We start from the raw sequence: 22,845 nt of genomic DNA, 5'->3' as shown, positions 1-22,845 counted from the left end.
AAGCAGATCTCCAGCAAAGTGACAGAGAAATAGACACAAAATAAAAACAGAAAACTAAATATACTGTATATACTGTACACATCTCAGCCAAGGAGGAATGGAAACGCCAGAAGGACTATGGCCCCATAAAAGAAGACAAAGGAGATTTGGCCACAGAGGACAGGGAAAAGGCGGTAGTGTTAAATAATTTCTTCTCTTCAGTCTTCACAAAAGAACTGGGGGGCTACACGAACCCAGCTTGTAAGGCCAAACGAAATAACACACCTCAGGAAGTACCACCACGGCTAACAGAAGATAGACTTAGAACTAAACTAGAGAAACTTAACATAAATAAATCACTGGGACCAGATGACTTGCACCCGAGGGTTCTTAAAGAGCTCAGGTGATTGCCAGACCATTATTCCTGATCTTTAAGGATAGTTTACAGATAGGTATGGTGCCAGCTGATTGGAAAAAAGCCAACGTGGTACCAATATTTAAAAAAGGGCAGAGATGTATCCCGGGTAACTATAGGCCGGTCAGTTGAACATCAGTAGTCTGCAAGATTTTGGAGGGGATGTTAAGGGACCACATACAAGACTTTAGTAATGAAAACGGTATTATTAGTAGTAATCAGCATGGATTCATTAAAAATCATTCTTGCCAAACCAATCTATTAACCTTCTATGATGAAGTGAGCTGCCACCTAGATAAAGGAAGGCCTGTGGATGTGGTGTATCTGGACTTTGCAAAGGCCTTTGACACCGTTCCCCACAAACGCTTACTGTTCAAACTAAGGAAGGTAGGTATGGACCATAATGTCAGTACCTGGATAGAGAACTGGCTCCAGGGGAGAGTGCAAAGGGTGGTGATTAATGGGGAGTACTCGGATTGGACGGGTGTGGAAAGTGGGGTTCCCCAGGGTTCTGTTCTGGGGCCAATCCTGTTTAATTTATTCATAAATGATCTAGAGGAGGGGATATCTAACACAATCTCAGTATTTGTGGATGATACTAAACTAAGCATGCCAATATCTTCTATACAGGATGTGGAAACCTTACAAGCGGACCTGAACAAAATAATGGGGTGGGCAACTACATGGCAGATGAGGTTTAATGTTGAAAAATGTAAAGTAATGCACTTGGGTGCCAGAAACCAGAAAGCAAGCTACTCACTAGGGGGGGAACCTCTGGGTGAGTCTAGGATGGAAAAGGACCTGGGGGTACTGGTAGACAACAGGCTTGGCAATGGCATGCAATGCCAAGCCGCTGCAAACAAAGCCAACAGAATACTGGGATGTATAAAAAAGGGGATCCACTCCAGAAATAAAGAGATTATTCTCCCGCTCTACAAGACTCTGGTCCGGCCACATCTGGAGTATGCTGTCCAGTTCTGGGCACCGGTCCTCAGGAAGGATGTGCTGGAACTAGAAAGAGTCCAAAGAAGGGCAACAAAAATAATTAGGGGAATGGAGGACATCAGCTATGAGGAAAGACTACAAGCACTGAACTTATTCTCTCTGGAGAAGAGACGATTGAGGGGGGAGATATGATACCAATGTACAAATACTGTACTGGCGACCCTAGCATAAGGAACAAACTATTCAGAGAAAGGGAATATAATAAGACACGTTGCCACTCACTAAAACTAGAGGAAAAATGGATTTTTGTAAAATCTTACCGTAAAATCCTTTTCTCTTAGCTCATCGACAGACGTAGTCCTCGGTGATACACCACCTTCGGGTTATGTTACCTCCGCAGGAGCAGGACTAGACAGGAAATTAAAAAGCTCTGGCCACACCCTAGGGGCAGTCCCAGAGGGTATATCCTCTCTCTCTCTGCCTCAGCAAATCAGTTATGTGAAAAAGCAGTGCTTAGAGAATTTAACCCAACCCAACTCCAAAACAGAGGGGCGGGGACTACGTCTGTCGATGAGCTAAGAGAAAAGGATTTTACGGTAAGATTTTACAAAAATCCATTTTTCTCTAGCGCTCATCGACAGACGTAGTCCTCGGTGATACACCACCTTCGGGACGTCCCAGAGCAGTATCACAACTGAGGGGTGGGAAAATGGAAATCAAATCCCAATCTAGAAGGCCCAACCGGTGCCAACTAGAAGTTTACAATGCTCATCCTTAATGATGAGACTCAACAAAAAAAATTTTCAAACAGAAAAAAACCCTCGAGGTAGACCACCGGTCTCCTCAAATTGCGGCCTGCAAAACCTTGCGGCCAAATGAGGCATCCGCCGATGCCGTCACATCAATTTTATAGAATTTAGTAAAGGTATGTACCGACGACCAAGTGGCCGCCTTACATACCTGGACCACTGACGCCTGATGGCGAAAGGCCCAGGAAGTACTGAGCGCTCGAGTGGAGTGCGCCCTAACAGGGAACGGAGGACTCTGACCCTTAATAGAATAAGCCTGTACCACCGTTTGTCTAATCCATTTGGCAATGGTCGCGGCAGATGCAGGCAAACCCTTTCTGGGGCCATCCGTGATCACAAAAAGTGAATCCGTCTTACGGAATGATTCCGTAGCTTTCAGGTCTACCCTGATTGCCCGAACCACATCCAAGGAATGCAACGCATGTTCCCGATGATGCTTGGGCTGAGGACACAAGGAAGGTAGTACAATATCTTCATTCAGATGAAAATCTGAAACCACCTTAGGAAGAAAAGATGGCTTAGGATGAAGTACTACCTTATCCCTATGAATCACTAGGTATGGGGACTGGCATGATAATGCAGCCAGTTCTGACACCCTGCGAGCAGAAGTAATAGCCACCAAGAAGACCACCTTCTGGGATAAAGTAAGCAAGGGAATCTCCCTGATGTTTTCAAAGGGAGGTTTCTGTAGAACCGACAAACCCAAATTAAGATCCCAGGGCGGTAAGGGCGCGCGGACTGGAGGAGCCAGGTGCCGCACCCCCTGGATGAAATTCCGCACCAAGGATTTGGTAGCTAAAGGTTTCTGAAAGAAGATTGCTAATGCTGAAACTTGACCCTTGATGGTGCTCAAGGCTAGCTTCTGCTCAACCCCTTGTTGCAAAAAGGCCAATATTCGAGACACCGAATAGGTACGTGGAGGAAATCCTAAAGATTCGCACCACGCAATATAAGTCTTCCATGTGTGATAATAGACTTTGCTGGAAGTCGCTTTCCTTGCTTTAATAAGGGTAGGAATGACTGAAGTAGACAAACCTCTGTCCTTCAGTACTTGGGTCTCAATGGCCAGGCCATTAAAACCAGCGACTGTAAAGCACGAAGGTAAATAGGTCCTTGAGACTACAGACACTCCCTGAGACGAAGTTCCCACGGAACGTCTGCGACTAACATGTCCAAGTCGGCCAGGCCGGCTTGAAGAGGCCAGCCTAGAATTTCTAGGACCACTGGCGCTGATTGGATCTGAACCAGGCGTCCCTAGAGCTATCTGGCCCCGACCATCCGAGAAAGTCTGGTCGTTTTCTGTTCCCACACATTTATCAGATACCTGATAGTTATCAGGAAAGGTGATCTTTTCTGGTTGAACCTCAGGGACCGAAGTCACCCGACTAGAGGCTACTTGGCCTATCTGGTCAATCAGATCCGATTCCTGTGAGGTATCGGGACTAATCTTAGGAAAAGGTAAAGGAAAAGATCTATACAGGGAACGGTAACTACCGCTTCCTGTACTTAAATGTTGGAAGGGAAGAATCGCACCGGTAGTAGTGGTTGATGCTCGATCTAATGTCCTGAATACCGGTGAAAACGTCCCCCCACCCTGAAATCGGGTGGGGGCGCACCTTCAGGCTGTGTACTCCTTTACTTCGGGTTTGGCTGGGTTGGTCCTCTGCTTGTCCGACCAGCCCTTCTTGAACCCTCCTGGAGGAGTCTTGCCTTTCCCGGAAGTACCAGCCGGGCGCCCTTTATGGGCGGTAAAGAAAGATCCTCGCTTGTTGCGAGGTTCCTTAGCTTTTGCAGCCTGTGGCAAAAAGTACTCTTGCCCCCGGTGGCATCCTTAATGATTTCATCTAGGTTGGCTCCAAATAGACGATTCCCCTGGAAAGGGAGATTGGTCAAAGTCTTTTTGGAACCTAGGTCAGCTGACCAGCATTTTAACCACAGCACACGTCTGAGGATCACTGCTAACTTAGATGCATGCCCTAACAAGGGAGTAGTGTCCAAGGCTGCGTCACAGATAAACCGTAGCCCTTGTATGATCTGTTCTATCAAATCAGATGTCTCCTGGGGAATATCTTTTCCCCTAAGATCTTGGCGTACCATTTTCGCCCATTCTGTAAGTGTCTGGGAAACTAGACCAATAACAATTACTGGTCTAAATGCTGACCCTATCAGAGAAAAGATAGTGCGGGACTCCGCTTCTATCTTTCGATCCACCGGATCCTTAAAGGACGAAGTGTCCTCCACTGGAATAACCGTGGCTTTATTCAGCCTGGAAATAGGCGGATCCACGACTGGTGGTACCGTCCATTTCTTAATGATGGATTCCTCAAACGGATAGCGTCTAGCAATACGCTTGGAAATAGTAAAGGTACGTTTAGAATGCTCCCATTCTCCTTTAATCTGATTTCCAAAACATTTAGGTACAGGAAAAGCCTTCGCCGTCTTGATGGGCTTATTAGTCCCAAAAGGCCTCTCTGTTTCAGTTGCCTCTGCCGGTAAAGCCTCAAGTTTTAAGGTTTCTTGCACTGCCACAACTAGTGCGTCCACCAATGCTTCTTCCTGAATTATAGCAGGAGAAGAAGCGTCCTCCTCACTGTCTGAGGGGGCTTTACCTGGGATAGCAGCCCTTGCAGAGGAACCTGCAACTGCAGTGACCATCTCTGAATCAGAGTCAGAGGTGTCAGATAGTATAGGGGTAGGCGGGGGTCGCTTCCTTGACCCCCGTCCCTGACAGGCCGCCTCCACCCGAGCCACCATAGACTCCAAAATTGCTGTAAATGACTCTATACTCTGTACACCGGCGGGTCCCGAGGCCCCCTCGAGGGAAACAGGTGGGGGAATATGTGTGGCAGGGTCCATAATAACTCCAGTTACTTCCTGGATGATATAATTCAAAGTAAAGAAAAAACTTTTTTTTTTTTTTTTTTTTGACCCTCAGCGCCACAAAAAAAAACCCCTTAGTGTTACCTGCTAGGGATCCCTATCGATCGAGAGAGAGAGAGATAGACCCCCAGGCTCACCACTTGATGTTCAGAGTTGAACTGCAACAGCTTACAGCGCTGTCTTAGACAAACAGGAAGTCTTTTGGCTGGCTGCCCAGGAAGAAAGGAGGCGGCTCCGCCCCTCTGCACGCCTTCCGGCGCCTCCCCCAAGCTCCACGAGGTGTAGAATCACCTAAAACATGGCCGCCCCCATGCTGGAGACACGAGGCTACGCCAAAATGGCGGCTCGTGCGATCCAGCAAAAAAAATGGCGGCGGCCTGTGCTGACTAGCGGTGTGCTGCAGGCACACAACACTCTCTCTGCATGGGGATATGGCGTGGTTGGCGGTACCGGCCCTGGCGGACCGCATGGCCATTCGGGAGGCCTGCTATTAGCTGGAGATCTGACTTGGAAGGCAGTCTACATGTCCATGGCTTCTGACTGGTAGGTAGCTTATACTTAACCCATAAGATTCCCAGAATGCCACAGATTACATCTTTAAAAACATGTATACAATAGATTGTTAGCTCCCAAACCAAGCCTCCTGGCTTTTTGCACACATAAAATCACACTCAAAGTAGGAGGATTTGTGACATGTTATAGGATAGAAAGAAACTCTTTCTTACCATACAGAGAGGGGCCCGCGTTCACCACAAAACCCGTCAGGGAAAAAGGGGGAACATACTACTCACCATACCGGAACCAGGCGGGCACCAACTCCTGACAGTACCCCTCTCCACCGGGGCGGGAGGGCTGTCGACCGATACGGACGCCGTGACTCATGGTCTTTGGCGTTTCAGCGAGACGTTTAACTCGCGGGTTCAGTCCTTTAAATGGGACTTTGTCGCGGCCGACCCAGCGCGGAGCTATGGCCTGCACGCGCTCGTAGGCTGAACTGGGGTGACCACCGGATCTCAACATCCAGCCCGTCGCCCAGTTCAGCTTTCTTGCTTGAAGATCTCACAGGAACACTGGAGAAAAAAAGCTGTCCAAAAATCTTTTTAGAAAAAAATTCTTGCCAGGACCTAAGATCCCAGCAAGGTATCTAGGTCCTTACTCCTAACTAGACAGAAAATAACTGATTTGCTGAGGCAGAGAGAGAGAGGATATACCCTCTGGGACTGCCCCTAGGGTGTGGCCAGAGCTTTTTAATTTCCTGTCTAGTCCTGCTCCTGCGGAGGTAACATAACCCGAAGGTGGTGTATCACCGAGGACTACGTCTGTCGATGAGCGCTAGAGAAAGGTGGTTTAACCTTAAAATACGTAGGGGATTCTTCACTGTAAGAGCAGTAAGGATGTGGAATTCTCTTCCACAAGCAGTCGTATCAGCAGGGAGCATCGATAGTTTCAAAAAACTATTAGATGGGCACCTTAAAGACCACAACATGCAGGGGTATACAATGTACGGTTAAAGAGGTTGTAAACCCATATATATACCGTATTTTCCGGCGTATAAGACGACTGGGCGTATAAGACGACCCCCCCTAATTTTCATCTACCGGTAATACTTATACTTAGGTTACCTTGGAGATATTATACTCGGCGTATAAGACGACCCCCCATTTTTGGGGGATTTTTTGGAGGTTCAAAAGTAGTCTTATACGCCAGAAAATACAGTATATATTTTTTTTGTAACCTGAAAGAGAAACACATAATGAGCTAGTATGCATCGCATACTAGCTCATTATGAAATACTTACCTTAGAACGAGCCCCCGCAGTGCCGCCCGCTTACCTGTATGACAGGCGACATGAACCAGTCGCCCGTCTTCGGGGATCGTGGCATCCGGCCATCTGATTGGCCGGAGCCACGGTGACGGCACGTGCGCGGGAGCCGACGATCACGGCACAGGACTCTGAAGGAACGGCACCAGACGTCACTGGCTGCATGTAAGGTAAATATCTCCCATGTTTAGGAGATATTTACAGTACCTATAGGTAAGCCTTATCATAGGCTTACCTATAGGTAAAAGTGTCAGAGGAGGGTTTACTTCCTCTTTAACAGCAAACACATAGCACATCATAGGTGTAAATGGATGGACGGATGTCTTTTTACGACCTCACTAACTATGTAACTATTGAGAAAAAAGAAGAGAACAGCATAAACTTGCTTTCTGTAGTAATTAATAACGTTTATTACCTGGAAGGTTCACATATATGCGCATTGGATGCGTTTTGAATGGCATCTGATTCACGTACCAGCAGCCTTCTAAATGCAGTTGGTTCACACATGTGGGGCGGCCTTGGTGCAGTTTTAAAAAGAGTCCTGTGCGAAACTGGCTCCAGTTCGGGTGCCATTTCAGGTAAAAATTTGCACCTGAATCGCACCTGGACTGATGAACAGAACCGCACTGGACTCCCACAGTAAAACAGCGGCCGCATATGTGTGAACCCAGCCAGAGAGAGCAATATAAACTCACACACAATGGAGAAAAGCCATCAGACCTGTTTCTCTAAATTGCTACACAATGACGGTCTATGCTGCTCTCTCCTGAGATAATAAGACCCACCGACCGTACCATTACTACCCTCCTTTTAAATGTATGCATGTAACCATGGCAGATGTAGTAGGTTATGTTGCAGGAGAGTTAGGAGCTACTGACATTGATATTCTTTGGTGCTGAACTGAGGAATCAACTAGCAAAAAAACAGGTGGGAAAAATTTCTGCAAAAACCAGATGACAATTCTCGCATGACTTCTTGCTCCAGCAATTTGCGCATAGAACAATGCCTGGGACCCTGGACATCATCTGTACCTGTTACACCAAATCCCACTACAGTTCAGCAAGGTTGATGCTGCCAAGATAACCACTAGGACTAGACATAACACTTCCAAAATGCACTTCAAATGCAACAGCTAACATTTCCCCATCACATTGCCAAGTTTACTACTAATGTTCAGGTGCATTGCTGACCTACTGTGCATCAAGGGCTCCAATAGGCAACAGCTTTGTTCACTAGCAAATAGCGATGACATGGGAATAAAATACTATCTATCTAATTTTTTAATGTATGTAATTGTTTATATATACACCGATCAGCTAGAACATTATGACCATCCACCATAACCTGTTGTAAGGCGGACTCCACCTCTTAATGTGTGTATATATATATATATATATATATATATATATATATATATATACATATATATATATATATATACACACACACACACACACAATAACAGTAAAAATTATTGTATATATAATATTTAGTACTTACTTTGAACCTTTCAGATACTCCTTCACTGATGCTGATTGTAAATTCTGCAATCTTAGGAGGACGAAATTTTCCTTTCTTGTGATCCCGTTCATATTCGGTCTTTGTTTTCACCACAACCTGTTAAAAGAAATTAGAAGTCATATTGTTACTGCAAATAAGAAGGTCTCATATTCTGATTGCCTGGAAATTCTGCAATTCCGATTTTTAGTCTGATATAAAGCATTGAACCAATATTAAATTCCTTTTTCAATTGGCCATTCTGTTTGTCCACATTATTCCTGACATTCCCTTTCTTGTGAGTGAGTACGATCAAGCAATGAATTGTAAATTGAATGAGAAAAGGACGATGTTTGTGTAGCAACCAACAGGATTTCAATAAGAACTTTTAGCAAAACATATCATTTAGCGATAAATGTAAATGGTAAATAGCTATTTTCATTTACGTTGGCGTTCTTTTTCTTTTTTTCACAGACATGTCTGCAGCACACTTTTCAAGAGAGAAAAGTGGGGAGATTCCATGTGGTGCAGCGGCAGTAAACGCTCAGAGTCCAGTTGCAGAGAACAGAACTTGTATTAATGTTAAAGCAATTCACAACAAGCCCGGCGAGAAGGCACCTGACCAGGACCACTCCCATAAAGCAACAGCGGTGTGTAGCAGAGCAGTTCTTGGATGTGCCAACAACCTCTGTCTTGAGGGGTGCAATGCAGCCTGGCCAGTCTGTACCCAAATAAAGAGGTTTCCAGGAAGGATGGCAAATCCCTATCCTTTCCCTACTCGTCCAGAACCTCTCCCTACCACTAAACACTGTCCCTGTCAGACGGGTGACCTGTCCCTACAGTACCCACACGTGAAATGTATGCCAAGCCTGGTAGCCAGAGACTTAAATAGGCTCTGCCTGACCCAAGATGGCTACCAGAGTCACATGGGGAGGCAGCATCCAATTGGATAGCTCCCCTAGTGATCCAGGAAACCATAGAGGAACCATGTTCCTCTGAACTTTCTCTCCAACTGCAATACCGCTGCGGTTGAGCACCACCTAGAGTGGAGAAAATAGACTGCACCTGCCTGCAAACATTTAAAAGCATGCTACCATTTTTATTCTGGCAAGGGGGTTCACTTCAGTCCTGGTATGTAAAGCACAGAAGAAACATATGTAAAGGCACTAATCAAAATGATAAACACGTTATCCATACACTGCGTTTTGGTGATGTGGATTCAAATAGAAGGGTGACTATACTTTCCTTTTGCAGTCTGCCCGCCTTCACTCTGCCTCCTGCCTTTTCTAGGACCGCTATCAAATATCACCCTATGGCTTTTATGGATACGTAAATTATATTATCTTAATTAAAATTACTGCATAAAGAGAAGCTTTTTTGGTGCAGATTTGTGTCCACTGCTCGGTGTGCGAGACAACCATCCTGTAAAGGAGATGTGGCAGTCCACATGTAAAAGGAAAGCTGAACACAAGAGAAGATGATATACAGCATACCTGAGGACCAGAGGGCAAATGGCAGTGGTGAAACAACAACACTACATGTATGCTGGTAAGTTTTCATTCCAGGGGACGGTAGGTGGAAGACTGTAGTCAGAGCCTCCAGAAGCTTTCTCTACTGTAAGCCTTCTTAAAGTGGTTGTAAATGCTTACATATACCCAGTAAAGGAACTATCCTCAGGTGATACACAGAGATCAAAAGAATTCTCCTACATGGGATGGCAGGCAGGAATTCATAACAAAAACCGTAACTATACTAATAAACATACATACATACATACATATATATATATATAAATTATCGTTATAAAAACACACCAGATCAGACACTGAGTTGGATAGATAAGGCCGCGAACGTTTAATTCTGGTTTTCAAAGAATTGATAAATAAACACATCAATTAATCATAAAAGACACTGAAACAACCTAGCCACTACGACTCAGGTTGTATAAACATCAGACTTGTTCCAAAATATTTTTCCAATCAATAAATACAACCATTAAACACTCAATCTTGATATAACAACTTAGTCCTCCTTTGCATCAAACAAGGTGACAATACCACATAATTTGGCCGCGACAAACCAAGGGGAGGGAGGGGGTGGAACACCACAGCTCTGATTTCTGAGGGCGATTCACTAGAGCTTATTGAAGCACCCCCCTAAAAACCCCAGAACAAGGTTCTGGAATAAACTGGCGTACTATTCAGGCAGGAGAAAAAAGCGGGAAGGGGCTATCTGACCCCAGGAATATTAGAAAGGGGGCTAAATTAGCCCCTCTTTCTTATGGGATGGTGGAAGGGATAGCTGGGAGTATAGGGTTAAAGTAAGGTTTAGGTAATGAGGCCCATATATTTCCTCAGGCTAGTTTTCCCGCCAGGAGGGGTTACTAGGCAGGTTAGTGGGGTCTCTAGGTGACTTAGGTAGTTGTTAGGCAGTTTTAGCATATTGCAGAGGGCTCTCAGCGAATGAGCCCCTTCTCCCCGCCCGCTCGCCTCAGCCTATGAGGTGGAGGTTACCTCAGAAGAAGGGATAATTAAGCTGCTGCCCGCCTCAGGGGGCTCAATCTTCAGAAATCTTTCTACCTGTTTTCCCCTCCCCCCCTCCCCTGGTTTGTCGCGGCTTCACATAAATTAACTGGTTTGGGTCACCTCTGTTTCAGAGGGGGACGTGTATTTTTTATATATATTTAATTATTCTGTGATTTTATTATTGATATGGTATATGGTTGGATGTTGATCAATTTGATCTGCTGTAAATGACAACCCGAGTTGTTTATGACTGGGTTGGTCTGTATTTTATATATATTTTAAAAAAATGGTTTATGTTTATATTTGATACCAGTTAATAAAGTAAGCCGCGGCCTTTTATCCAAATTTGTGTCCGAGTGCCTTATTATTATTAAAAAAAAAAAAAAAAGGTATATGGTTTAGATATACTTGCTAAGATTGGTTGTTTTAAAAAAAAAAAAAGGTAAGCATTACTCCTTCCTACCATCCCATAGAGGTGAACTCACAAATCTCCCCAGATACAGGGCTAAATGAGCGGGAATTTTGAGCGGGAAAGAGGCCACTTGACCTTCCCAGAAAAAGGTCAGCTAACCTTTTCCTCAGAGGTAGTGCATCTTTCCCCTCAACAGCTGATCAAGGTCAAAATTAACCTTAAACGGCTTGCTCCTGCCGCCATCCCATGAGGAAAAGGGGTGCTAAAAGCTCCCCTTTTCCCCCCATAAGTTGTCTATCTGCAATCTAATTTTCTCTACATCCGTTCAAAGTGCTGAATATTTAAAGCTTGTCTATGAGTTTCCACTGAGTGGTATGGTACGGTTCGGTTCAGTATGGTACGGTTCGGAACGGTACACATTGCGTTTCCACTGCCAATAGTACCCTTTCATGATAGGCGTGGTGTAGCAGGAAAGCTGTGATAGACGATTCTCTGTCAACCATTCAAAGTTCTGCAGAGTGTAGCTCCACCCTGTTGGTACGGTACTAATGTGCTGGTACCCCAACGAAAGGGTGCGGTACGGTTCAGAATTAGGGTACCATTCATAATGGAAACAGCATAAATAGCGTACCGTACCGAACCAAACCGTTCCAGAAAGCTCAGTGGAAACGAGCCATTAGTGCTCCTAATTTAGAGTAAACACTATAGAGGTATACGCTTTCTTCATATTTTATATTTTATGTCTGAGATTTTATATAAAACACATCTTGGAAGATTACCAGCAAGAAAAGAAGGTACTTCAGGCAATACTCTTAGTTTGACTTAATGCAAATTTGTCCCTCTTGCCTGAGGAACTAGATTAAGTCCCTATATCTGTCTGCTATTAACATCTGAGTCCAGACTCTGGGTCTTTTAAGTGTATGACAAGGTTATCATTTTTATATCTTGTGTGTTGAGTGGTGGTAATAATTATGTAATCCCTTTTTGATATTTACTAATGTCCCTAATAAAGTATTTTTTTGCATTAAGTCAAAGTACCTGCTTTTTTTGCTGGGAAATCTTCCCAAAATGTTTTTCATGTGTTTTCTCTGCTACAGCAATCTACACAGAAATGGTGGATAACGGACTATATACCCAACTGGCTCTATCCGAGAGGGGTTGTATACTGATAATCCCCTCTCTAGGCTCCTTTCACACTATCCGTCCGTCGGACGGATTCCGTTTTTCTCAGCGGGGGATCGAGCCACCGATCCCCCGCTGAGCAGCAGGAGGACAGCTGTGTCTCCGTGCTGTGTGCGGAGACACAGCTGTCAGTTCCCCATGCATCTCTATGGGGGAAATCGGATGGGAACGGACCGTCTGTCCGTTCTCATCCGATCCCATCCGATCCACTGGACGGATGGAAAATAGGGTTTCCATCCGTCCAGATTTGACGGATCGGATCGGGTCGGATGTCAGCGGACATGTCTCCGCTGCCATCCGATGCCCCATAGGAATGCATGGGGGGGACCGTTCAGATCCGCCAAAAAAACGGACAGGCGGATCTGAACGGTCTGCCTGTGTGAAAGGGGCCTCATAGTTTATTTCTTTTGATATATAAAATGCACCATTTATATTTTAAAAAGTGTTTCCCACCGCTAAACCTTTCATCCAACTTCTAAATTGCTGCATTTGTTAAGGTCAAAAGCCAGGATAAAGGAATAGTAGTGGTAAAAAAGCACTTGTGAGTTTAACTAATCTTTTTTTTTCTTAGAATTTTCCTTTAAGGGGGGTGTTTTAGAGGGTATGCCCTGTGCCTACATACTTTTTCTAATAATTGTCCCTCGTTCCCATCTCAAAGTTGGGAGGTATGAATATGTCCTAAGGGTCCTTTCACATGGGCTTTCCGCCTGGCGGACTTCGTTTTGCTCAGCGGAGATCAATCCGCCGATCCCCGCTGAGCAGGCAGATGACAGGTCCGTCTCCGCTTACTTAGCAGAGATGGAGCTGTCAGCGCACCTCTCTCCTCTATGGGAGATCAGATGAAAATGGACCGCCTGTCTGTTTTTATCCAATCCGATCCTCCGTAACAGATGGAAGATAGGGTTACCATCCGTCTGGATTTCACGGACAGGATCGGATCGGAGAGCAGCGGGTGTCAGCGGACATGCCACCCCTGACATCCGCTGCCCCATAGAGGTGCATGGAGCATCCAATCAGGTCTGCCTGAAAAAACTGACAGGTGGACCTGATCGGAAAGCCCGTGTGAAAGGGGCCATAAGCTGACTACTGGCAGAGATCAAAAGATGCTGAAGGAGAGTAGCCTATCTGGTCCTAAAGAGCTCTGTGAGAAGTCTACTGAGCAGAGGGAATTTTTGCTGTTTATTTTGGGTATTCTATACTTGGTTGCTCACTCTCACTGTATGATATACTGTATGTATTGTGTGCATTTACTCTTCAATTCAATAGGCATATTTAACACATGTAAACATATAAATACTACTACGTGACTTATCAGTTAAAAATGTGATAAATTGCTACATTAGGAAATGAACCCGCTGCAGAGTTATAAATCACATTTTTACCTAAAGAGGAAGTAAAGTGTTGACTTTTTTTTTTCATTACCTGCAAAGTAAAGGCATAATGTGCTAGTATGCATTGCATACTAGCACATTATGTGAAACTTACAGGCAAAGGAAGCCCTCGTTGTCACCACTGGAGGCCACAACCATCTTTGCCCCCGTCTTCCTTCCAGGTCCTCGAACTCCGGCTATGTGATTGGCTGGGCTCTTAAGAAGCGGCACAGGTGGCCGTTCCTTAAGATCGCATGCGCCAATGACATCATTGGCGAGCTTATGCAGGAAATATCTCCTAAACGGTACACCAGCAAAAAGTACCTATAGGTAAGCCTTATTATAAGCTTACCTATAGGTACAAACAATTAGTGGAAGTTTACTTCCACTTTAAAATGTATTCTCATGCAGTAAAATGCACGTCTTTGCTGCAGTAAAACAGACTAGTAATCTGGCACTGAAGTTGTAATAAAAGAGATATTCGGGAGAAGTTTTACTAAAGGCAAATAGACTGCCTTTTGAAAGTTAATTTGCTTCAGAGCTTAGTAAATGAAACTTCACTTTGCAAAGAATACCCAACCACATGCAAGGAAAAAAAAAAACAGCATGTTTGCTTGCACATGATTGGATGATGGAAGTCAGCAGAGCCAATTGGCTCTGAAGAAGAGGGGATCTCCCCTCGAAATGCATTGGCCATTTGGGTAGGTCCTCTGGCGTGCTGGTCACTGTCCTGGAGACCTGGTTGCTTTGGGTCCATTGTGGATCAACATGCTTTTACCTTTTTTTGTGTTTGTGAGTATATCTCCTCATATTTCATTTTAATAAATTCCATTTGGGTAATGTGCAAGGTCAGTGTGCCCTCTTTTTGTTTTTTATACAGTGTTTCCATCGGGTTTCCCCTGCCTCAGGAGGGCAGCAAAATCTGTGCATATACCCAAAGCCATAGAGACCTACCGCCACTACATCTCTGTTGAGCGCAGGAGAATTCGTCTGTCAGTTCCAATGCCTGTGTCTGAAAGCGACCCCCCTCCATGCCCCTGCCCTCCTAATGATCTTCCCTGTCACTTAAAATGCCTTTTAAAGTAGCTTGCTTCCCCCCCTGTTTTATCAGGATCTAAACTACTAGATGTCAGTTTTTTTTTTAAACTGTAATCATAAATACCTTATCGCAAAGCGGTCACCGGACCTTCCTCTGCTGGCCAGATGATGTCAGAGGGTTATCTCAGCCCCTCCCTCTGCATTCCTTACACAAGGACGATCGAGCAGAGGAATGTCACTGACCGCAAGTCAGAAATTAACATTTTTAAAAAACGGACACATAGTGCTATATACCTTGATTAAACAGAGGGTATTTCAGTGTTTTATTATCCTGACTTTACAACCACTTTATCTTCTTTTTTTTTTTTGTATCGCTTTTTATTCCTATTACAAGAAATGTAAACATCCCTTATATAAGGGATGGTGGGTCCACATTATGGAAAGCTCTTGAGTCTATAAGGCCCCAAATCTCTTTTCTATCTTTGAAAGTAGCAGATCAAGAAAAAAAAATGTAATCTGATGCTTTAAATTAAAGAAAATTGTTTACTTCCACCCTGGGCTTGAAGTGACATCATGATGTTACTCTGGTTCTCCTAGATCATAGAGGTGATCAGAGATGATCTGGTCTCTCTTCACCTCTATGGCCAGTCGCGCAAACTGTCAGATCATTTCCTGGGCTTGCCGATGAGAACGGTAAGCCCGAGAAGCACCAGCGAGCGGTGGGAGGAGTGGCAACCCCTCCCGCTGCTTCTAAAAGCAATTAGCCACTCAGATCACTTTTATGAGAGAGAGAATCACCGGCTAAAAATAGAAAATACCGGGGTTATGACTGATAGCTTCAGCCACAACCCCGGTAAACCACTTCAAAGTCACATTCCCCAGCCCCCTGTTCTCAAAACAAACCCCTCCCCCCCACTTATCTAAATGACAGGGTACTTTTCTCTGCAGTGTCCTGCGGATATTTCATGCGATGCGATTCTGCATGGCTCAACCTGCACAGCCACATCATCCATTCACAGATCTATTCAAAGGGAGAGAGGGATCTGTGAATGGAAAGACTACAAATTGCCAATGGGGCAGATCATGGTGGCACAAATGCAGTGACTTCATCACACTTGTAGTTTACTTTCCAAAGCCCTATAACAGAGATATGGACCTGGAGCTTGGATGTAAAAAAATGCAGAAGCCTGTACATTGCACCAGCAACGCATGGATTACAGCTGAATTGCTCTGCAGACTTTGCTGCATAAATTTATTAAATGCTATTTTTTTATTGAATTAATGTGCATGCATGTATTCCATTTTCACAAAAGGTGGGCTATGCCTTTAAGCTGCCCTGGAAAGGGCACAGGAGACTGATGCAATGAACAGCATCAATGTTATTATGTGGCAACATTGTTGGCATTATTGAGGACTTTTCCACTGCTGCCATAGGAAGAAAAGGAAAGGGGCTCAGATGTGTTAAGTGACTGGACTGAGGATAGATCCAATAAAAGGTACATACACAAAATGTGTGGGGGTGGTACTCCAAGGGGTGGGATGTCTGCTCAACTGTAAAGGCATTGCACATCTTCAAATGTTTTTGTTGTTTTAACTAGGTATTAAGATTGTTTTTTCCCTGTGTGGTTTGTTTCCTTTACCTTGTAATGATGGGCTGACATATTGTGGCTACAGACTGTAGTGTCATGGCTGATCGATCCCCCTATGTCAATGTATTTAGTCACCTAGCTTGTCCCTAGAGACAAGCAACTTCTTGTTTCAGGTCATACAGCAACCAATGCATGCTTTGCCATTTCCATGTGTTGCATCACAAATGTGGAAGTGCTAATATGATAAAAATACATATCTTCCAGCTAAGTGAGATCTCTGCAAATGCTCTACCTGTTTGTGTCTGTGTCAGATCTAATTACTGTGTAGTTCTCACCTACGCATGCACTAGACAGAGACACAGGGATTGTGGGAAATGTGGTTTCTTCACAGGAAATTTTAGTTCTTAGACTACAGACAGAGGTCATGCATTAATCTGTGCATTGCCAGATGTCTCACGTTTGAACAGAAACTTCTGACACCAGATAGTAAACATTTACTCTTCATACTGTTCATACAGGACAACAAATGACACCATACATCTATATCTGGGTTCTCCAAACTTTCTAAACAAATGGCCAGTTTATTGTCTCCCAGACTTTGAGGGGGCCAGACTGTGGCTAGTGTGAGTAGAAAATGCTCCAGGGTATATTGGAGAAAATAATGCCCCATCAATAGTGGAAGGAATATTACCCGCTGTTGGTATCAGGGGAAGGAATAATGCCCAACTGTTGGTCTCAATGGAAGGAATAATGCTCCATCATTAGTAGAAGGACTAATGCCCCACTGTTGGTTTCAAGGGAAGGACTAATGCTCCATCATTAGTGGAAGGAATCTCCACTGTTGGTATCAGGGGAAGGAATCCATCATTGGTGTCAGTGGGAGGAATATTGCCCCATTGTTGGTGTCAGTGGGAGGAATAGTACCCCAAGGGCCGGATAAATGCTAGCAAAGGGCCACATCCACCCCCTGGGCCACAGTCTGGAGACCACTGATCTAAATGATCAATGCTCACCATATGCAGGTGAAAAGCACAAGGTGCAGGTAGGAAGCTACCTACTACTTGTAGCTGAGGCACACAATGTGACTGTATTTATGGAGCAATAATTAGAGTCCTGCTGTTCAATATACAGTATATAGTTTTTTCTTTTGGTCCCTTTTTTTTTTTTGTAGTTTTGTATTTGTAGGTGGTGGCTCTCGCTACTGCCCATTATTGTAACTGTTGTATTTTTGCAATTTACATAAAAATTTAATTTATTTTTTTAAAAAAAGAAAGAAATTGAAGCAGAGTTTGATTACAGACATCAAAGGGTTTTTTTCTCTCCTGTTATAAATAATGATGTAATCTAATAAAAAAAAAATCAAAATAAGATGTGTGGGTGGCATAAGAACAGTCCAGTAAGCGCTTACAATATTTTATGCTTTAAATCCTCGCTGGTGACCAAAGTAGCTGTGACAATGCTATTTGTAAAATAAGACACTCTAAATGAATCGGCGTTAGGACATTTACTTGGACAAATGAAAATGCGCTCTGTACTTGTTTAAACTCCATCACTAGCCGAAATGTTCTCTGTGCAAAACTTCCCTTTTATTATAGAGCAATAATATTAAAGTTATGACTATCCGTCTCCCTGACATTTTTTCATTGCGCTCAATTGATGGTAAACTCCGAATCCTCCTTCATAGCCAATCTTTAAATTCTAACAGCGTTCTGCACTGCCATAGATGCAGGTCATGTAGATAAGAATTATCAGTAAATGGCGCACTTCAGCCTAGTTCTCTGCTGCCCAGGAATTGGCTGCTATCTCTCACATTTTAATTTGTTAAAAAAAAAAGAGAGAGAAGAATATCATATGGTGAGGCTGAATTATCATGTAATTGATTTTTAGCTCAGTAGGAAGCTGATAGGAATACATAATACCTTGAAAAGCAAAAACTTCTCAATAATCTCCTGTGAGTGCTGCAATGCAACGGGGACAGAATCGATTCATCATAGCGAAGAGTAAAGGGGAAACAACCAGTCTTTTACTGTGACATTATTGGTTTGTCCTTAAAGTAGAACTATAGGCAAAACTTTTTTTTTTTCCATTTTGGACAGAGCAAGGGAGGGTTATAACTAGGGATAGACCGATATGGTTTTTTCAGGGCCGATACCGATATTTTGGTTACAACGTATCGGTATCGGCTGATATTTTGTACATTTAAAGTTTTGAAAAATAAAGACAATTTTTGACAATCTAGTACTGAACATGTTAATTTTTGTTTAATGCTTAATGGCTGACTTGCTGGCACCCTGTGGTGGGTGGCTGGCTGGCTGGCACCCTGTGGTGGGTGGCTGGGACACTGTGGTGGGTGGCTGGCTGGCACCCTGTGGTAGGTGGGTGGCTGGCACAGGGGCTGTGGGTGGCTGGCTGGTACAGGGCCTGTGGGCAGCTGGCTGGTACAGTGCCTGTGGGTGGCTGGCTGTCTGGCTGTCTGGCACGCTGTGGTGAGTGGCTGGCTGGCTGGCACCCTGTGGTGGGTGGGTGGGTGGCTGGCACAGGGGCTGTGGGTGGCTGCCTGACTGGTACAGGGTCTGTGGATGTGGGTGGCTGGCTGGCACCGGGCTGCTGTGGATGGGTGTATGGCTGTGATACATTCTTGCGAGACTAGTCCCGACTCCAGACAAGGCTGTCCAAGGCGAAGGGAGGCATCCTAAGAAGGCAGAATGACGTCACAAAAATATCGGCAATATCGGCCAGTTTCGGGGCTGATACCGATATATCCGGGAAAGTGCATATCAGCCTTGCCGATAATCGGTCTATCCCTAGTTATAACCACTGTCAGATTTTTTTTCGCCATCTCTGTCCCATTGCAGAGATTTCCCTTCACTTCCTGTCCCATAGCCAAACAGGAAGTGAGAAGAAATCCCGGCAAATTAAGGGAATTTCTTGGGGACCCCCAGGTCACCAAGACTAGTGTCTTTTTCTTCGTCTTTTTTTTTTTCTTTTGAACCTTTTTATTTTAGCTTTTTTCATTTCCTTATACTCCTACTTTATCTATTAGGATTCTACCATCCATCCTTGCCTAAGTCCCTTGTGGCCTCCGGTCTGGGCCCTGTTGCCAGGTCTGTTCCCCTGCGTATCACCTGCACACAGCCACTGCAATATATATATATTTTATAAACAAGTACTTACCCTCTATGGATTCCATCTTGAGGTAAGTTCTCTTGTTATATGATTGTATGATGTGGTCATTTTCTTTGGCGTGCTCTCCCATATTGTTTTTGATTGTATTTATATTCATATGTATTATTTACTATTTTTTTTGTTCATTGCATATATAGATATGTTCAAAAAACTCTGGACAAATATACGCCCAGAAGAAGACATTAAGTTGAAAGACGTAGGGGTCTGGAGTCCTTTATCCGAGTTTTTGTCCCACATATATCGCCAATGTATTTACTTTTTGCACTTTGTGCACTTTTAATGTATACTGTGCTGTTATTGATAGATTGATTTTAGCAGTAAACTCACCTTATATACTGAAATAGACTATTGCACCGCGACCGAGTATTATAGTCTATTTCACTACAAAAACACTATATAATCAGTTTGTTGCTGAGCAGTGCGGGGTGTACCAAGATGGCCGTCGCCCCCTTCTACATGCAGGTTACTCGCTATATTTACTTTATTACAATAATAATAGAAATGTAATACTGTTTTTCACTATATAAGGTGAGTGAGTAAGCACCCCTGCTGGTGTTAAGTGTTCTGTCTCCTCATCCCTTTAACTGCAAGAGAGCTTTTCTGGTGAAAAACAACAGACTTAAATAGCTGGATCACCAGATGAAAATAGAAGAAAGAAAGCCTAAATAAGGAAATGAATGCAGCCATCACATATAAGAAATGGCACGCTGCAATATAATAAATGTTATGTTTATGTTGAAGGTTGCATAATAACTTGTTTGATGACTAATGCACTTTTGTAACGCATCTTAATTTTTTTTTGAATAAAGTTTAACATTGAGAAAAAAAAAAAAATAAATGTTTGCTTTTGGGGTTTTGGGCATGGAATAAAGTAGGTGTTATTCAAATTTGGTTGCACAAATGGTAACATATTTTAGGATCTAGTCTATTCTTTTCATTTTTTTGACTGTTTGACTGTTGCCATAGCAACCCAGAGAGGATACATTGTTAAAGAGAGATGTGCCAGGCCCATCTGTCAATCAGCACTTTAAGAACATGACAGTAAGAGACAATAAATTCATACCGATCTAATCTCTTAAAGGAGACAGGACCAGAAAGTAGGAAAGGAAGATTACATGTGCACTTTAACCACTTAAGCCCCGGAAGATTTTACCCCCATTCCGACCAGGGGGTATTTTGCGATTCGGCACTGCGTGAATTTAACGCACAATTGCGCGGTCGTGCGACGCTGTACCTAAACGAATTTGACGTCCTTTTTTTCCCACAAGCAGAGCTTTCTTTTGGTGGTATTTGATCACCTGTGCGATTTTTTGATCACGCGCTATAAACAAAAAAAGAGCGTCAATTTTGCAAAAATAGCAATATTTTTCACATTTTTTTATATGAAATTCCCCCAAAAAAAAATGTAAAAATCAAAATTTTTAAAAATTTTCGGCCAATTTGTTTTATGCTACCTATGTTTGGTAAAAAAAATCGCAAAAAGCGTATTTTGATTGGTTTGCGCAAAAGTTATCGCGTTTACTAACAAAGGGAAAGATTTTTGTCATTTTTGTTGTTTTTTTTTTTAACGCGTAATGGCGGCGATCTGCGATTTTTTTTGCGGTACTGCGACATTGCGGCGGACAGATCGGACCCTTGACTGACATTTTTGACACTTTTGGGGTTACCAGTGACATTTCTACAGTAATCAGTGCTATACATATGCACTGTTACTGTAAAAATACACTGGTAGTGAAGGGGTTAACTTTATTTGGAAGGGAGGGGCTGTGTGTGTCCCTAGGGGCGTGGTTTCTACTGTGATTGGCTGTGGCTCTAGCTGTAAGGACACTGATCAACGGATCTACATACCAGATCCGTTTTATCAGTGTCTTTGCAGCGAGGAGAATGACAGGCAGTTTGTTTACACAAGCTGCCTGACATTCTCCCTCTCCCCCGCCGATCGCCGAGTGACCGGCGGACATCGGGTCCGCTGGTCACACGCGCGGGGGGGTCCGTGACCACGCGGGAGCGGGAGCGCGCCTCCGGGGGCGCGCGCTCGCTCCCTAGACCCTCACAAGCAAGCAACGTAGCCCTACGTTAGTTTGCCTGTGAGGGGCTGACCGCCGACGTAGATAGTCGTGCGGCGGTCGGCAAGTGGTTAACCACTTCTGGACCGGAAGGTTTCACCCTCCTAATGACCAGGCCATTTTATGCGATACAACACTGCCTTACTTTAACCGACAATTGCGCAGTCGTGCGACACTATACTCAAATAAAATTGATGTTCTTCTTTCCCCACAAATAGAGCTTTTTAATTTTTTGCACTATAAACAAAAAAATTGCGACAATTCTGAAAAAAAAAAACAATATTTTTTACTTTCTGCTTTAAAACACAGCCAATAAAAAAAAAAATACATTTTTTTTTCATCAATTTAGGCCATTATGTATTCTGCCACATATTTTTGGTAAAAAAAATCCCAATAAGTGTATATTGATTGGTTTGCGCAAACGTTATTGCATCTACAAACTAGCAAATAGATTTATTTAATTTTTTTTACTAGTAATGGTGATCAGCGATTTTTAGTTGGACTGCGACATTGCGGCGGACAGATCGGACACCTGAACAGACAAGGACTCACTGCTCAAGGTGGTGTGATTGCCTGATGACTCACACAGGTGCATGCCCCGGCTCGCCTCCATGAAAACTTAATAAAGAAAAAGGAATTGGCAGCACTCCAGGTTGAGTCAAAATCCAGATTTAATGACTGGACATCCAAATTATGACAATCGTGACAAGGTAGACGCGTTTCACACACTGACTGTGTGCTTAATCATTAGTGATTGATTAAGCACACAGTCAGTGTGTGAAATGCATCTACCTTGTCACGATTGTCATAATTTGGATGTCCAGTCATTAAATCTGGATTTTGACTCAACCTGGAGTGCTGCCAATTCCTTTTCTTTTATCAGATCGGACACCTAACTGACATTTTTTACACTTTTGGGGGGACCAGTGACATTACTACAGTAATCAGTGCTACAAATATGCACTGTTACTGTAATAATGACACTGGCAGGGAGGGGATTAACCCAAGGGTGATCAAAGGGTTAAGTGTGTCCCCAGGTTGTGCTTTCTAACTGTGTGGGGGATTTACTCAATAGATAAACACAGAGATGTGTGTTCCTAAACAGCAGGCACACAGGATTCCTGTGTTCA

The 22,845-nt window shown here is 43.7% G+C and overlaps 1 protein-coding gene across 1 annotated transcript in view; it reads right to left on the bottom strand.

Moving 5' to 3' along the window:
- Positions 1-22,845, bottom strand: part of NSG1 (neuronal vesicle trafficking associated 1) — a 139,397-nt gene that overhangs the window by 86,387 nt on the left and 30,165 nt on the right. The window contains exon 3 of the mRNA XM_082243414.1: positions 8,351-8,467. Coding sequence (XP_082099540.1) covers positions 8,351-8,467 — 117 coding nt within the window. The remainder of the gene's footprint in view (positions 1-8,350; positions 8,468-22,845) is intronic.

Source organism: Pelophylax lessonae (assembly GCF_965119305.1).
Source record: "Pelophylax lessonae genome assembly, chromosome: 1".
Lineage (NCBI taxonomy): Eukaryota > Metazoa > Chordata > Amphibia > Anura > Ranidae > Pelophylax > Pelophylax lessonae.
This window is presented reverse-complemented; position numbering and strand designations above follow the sequence as displayed.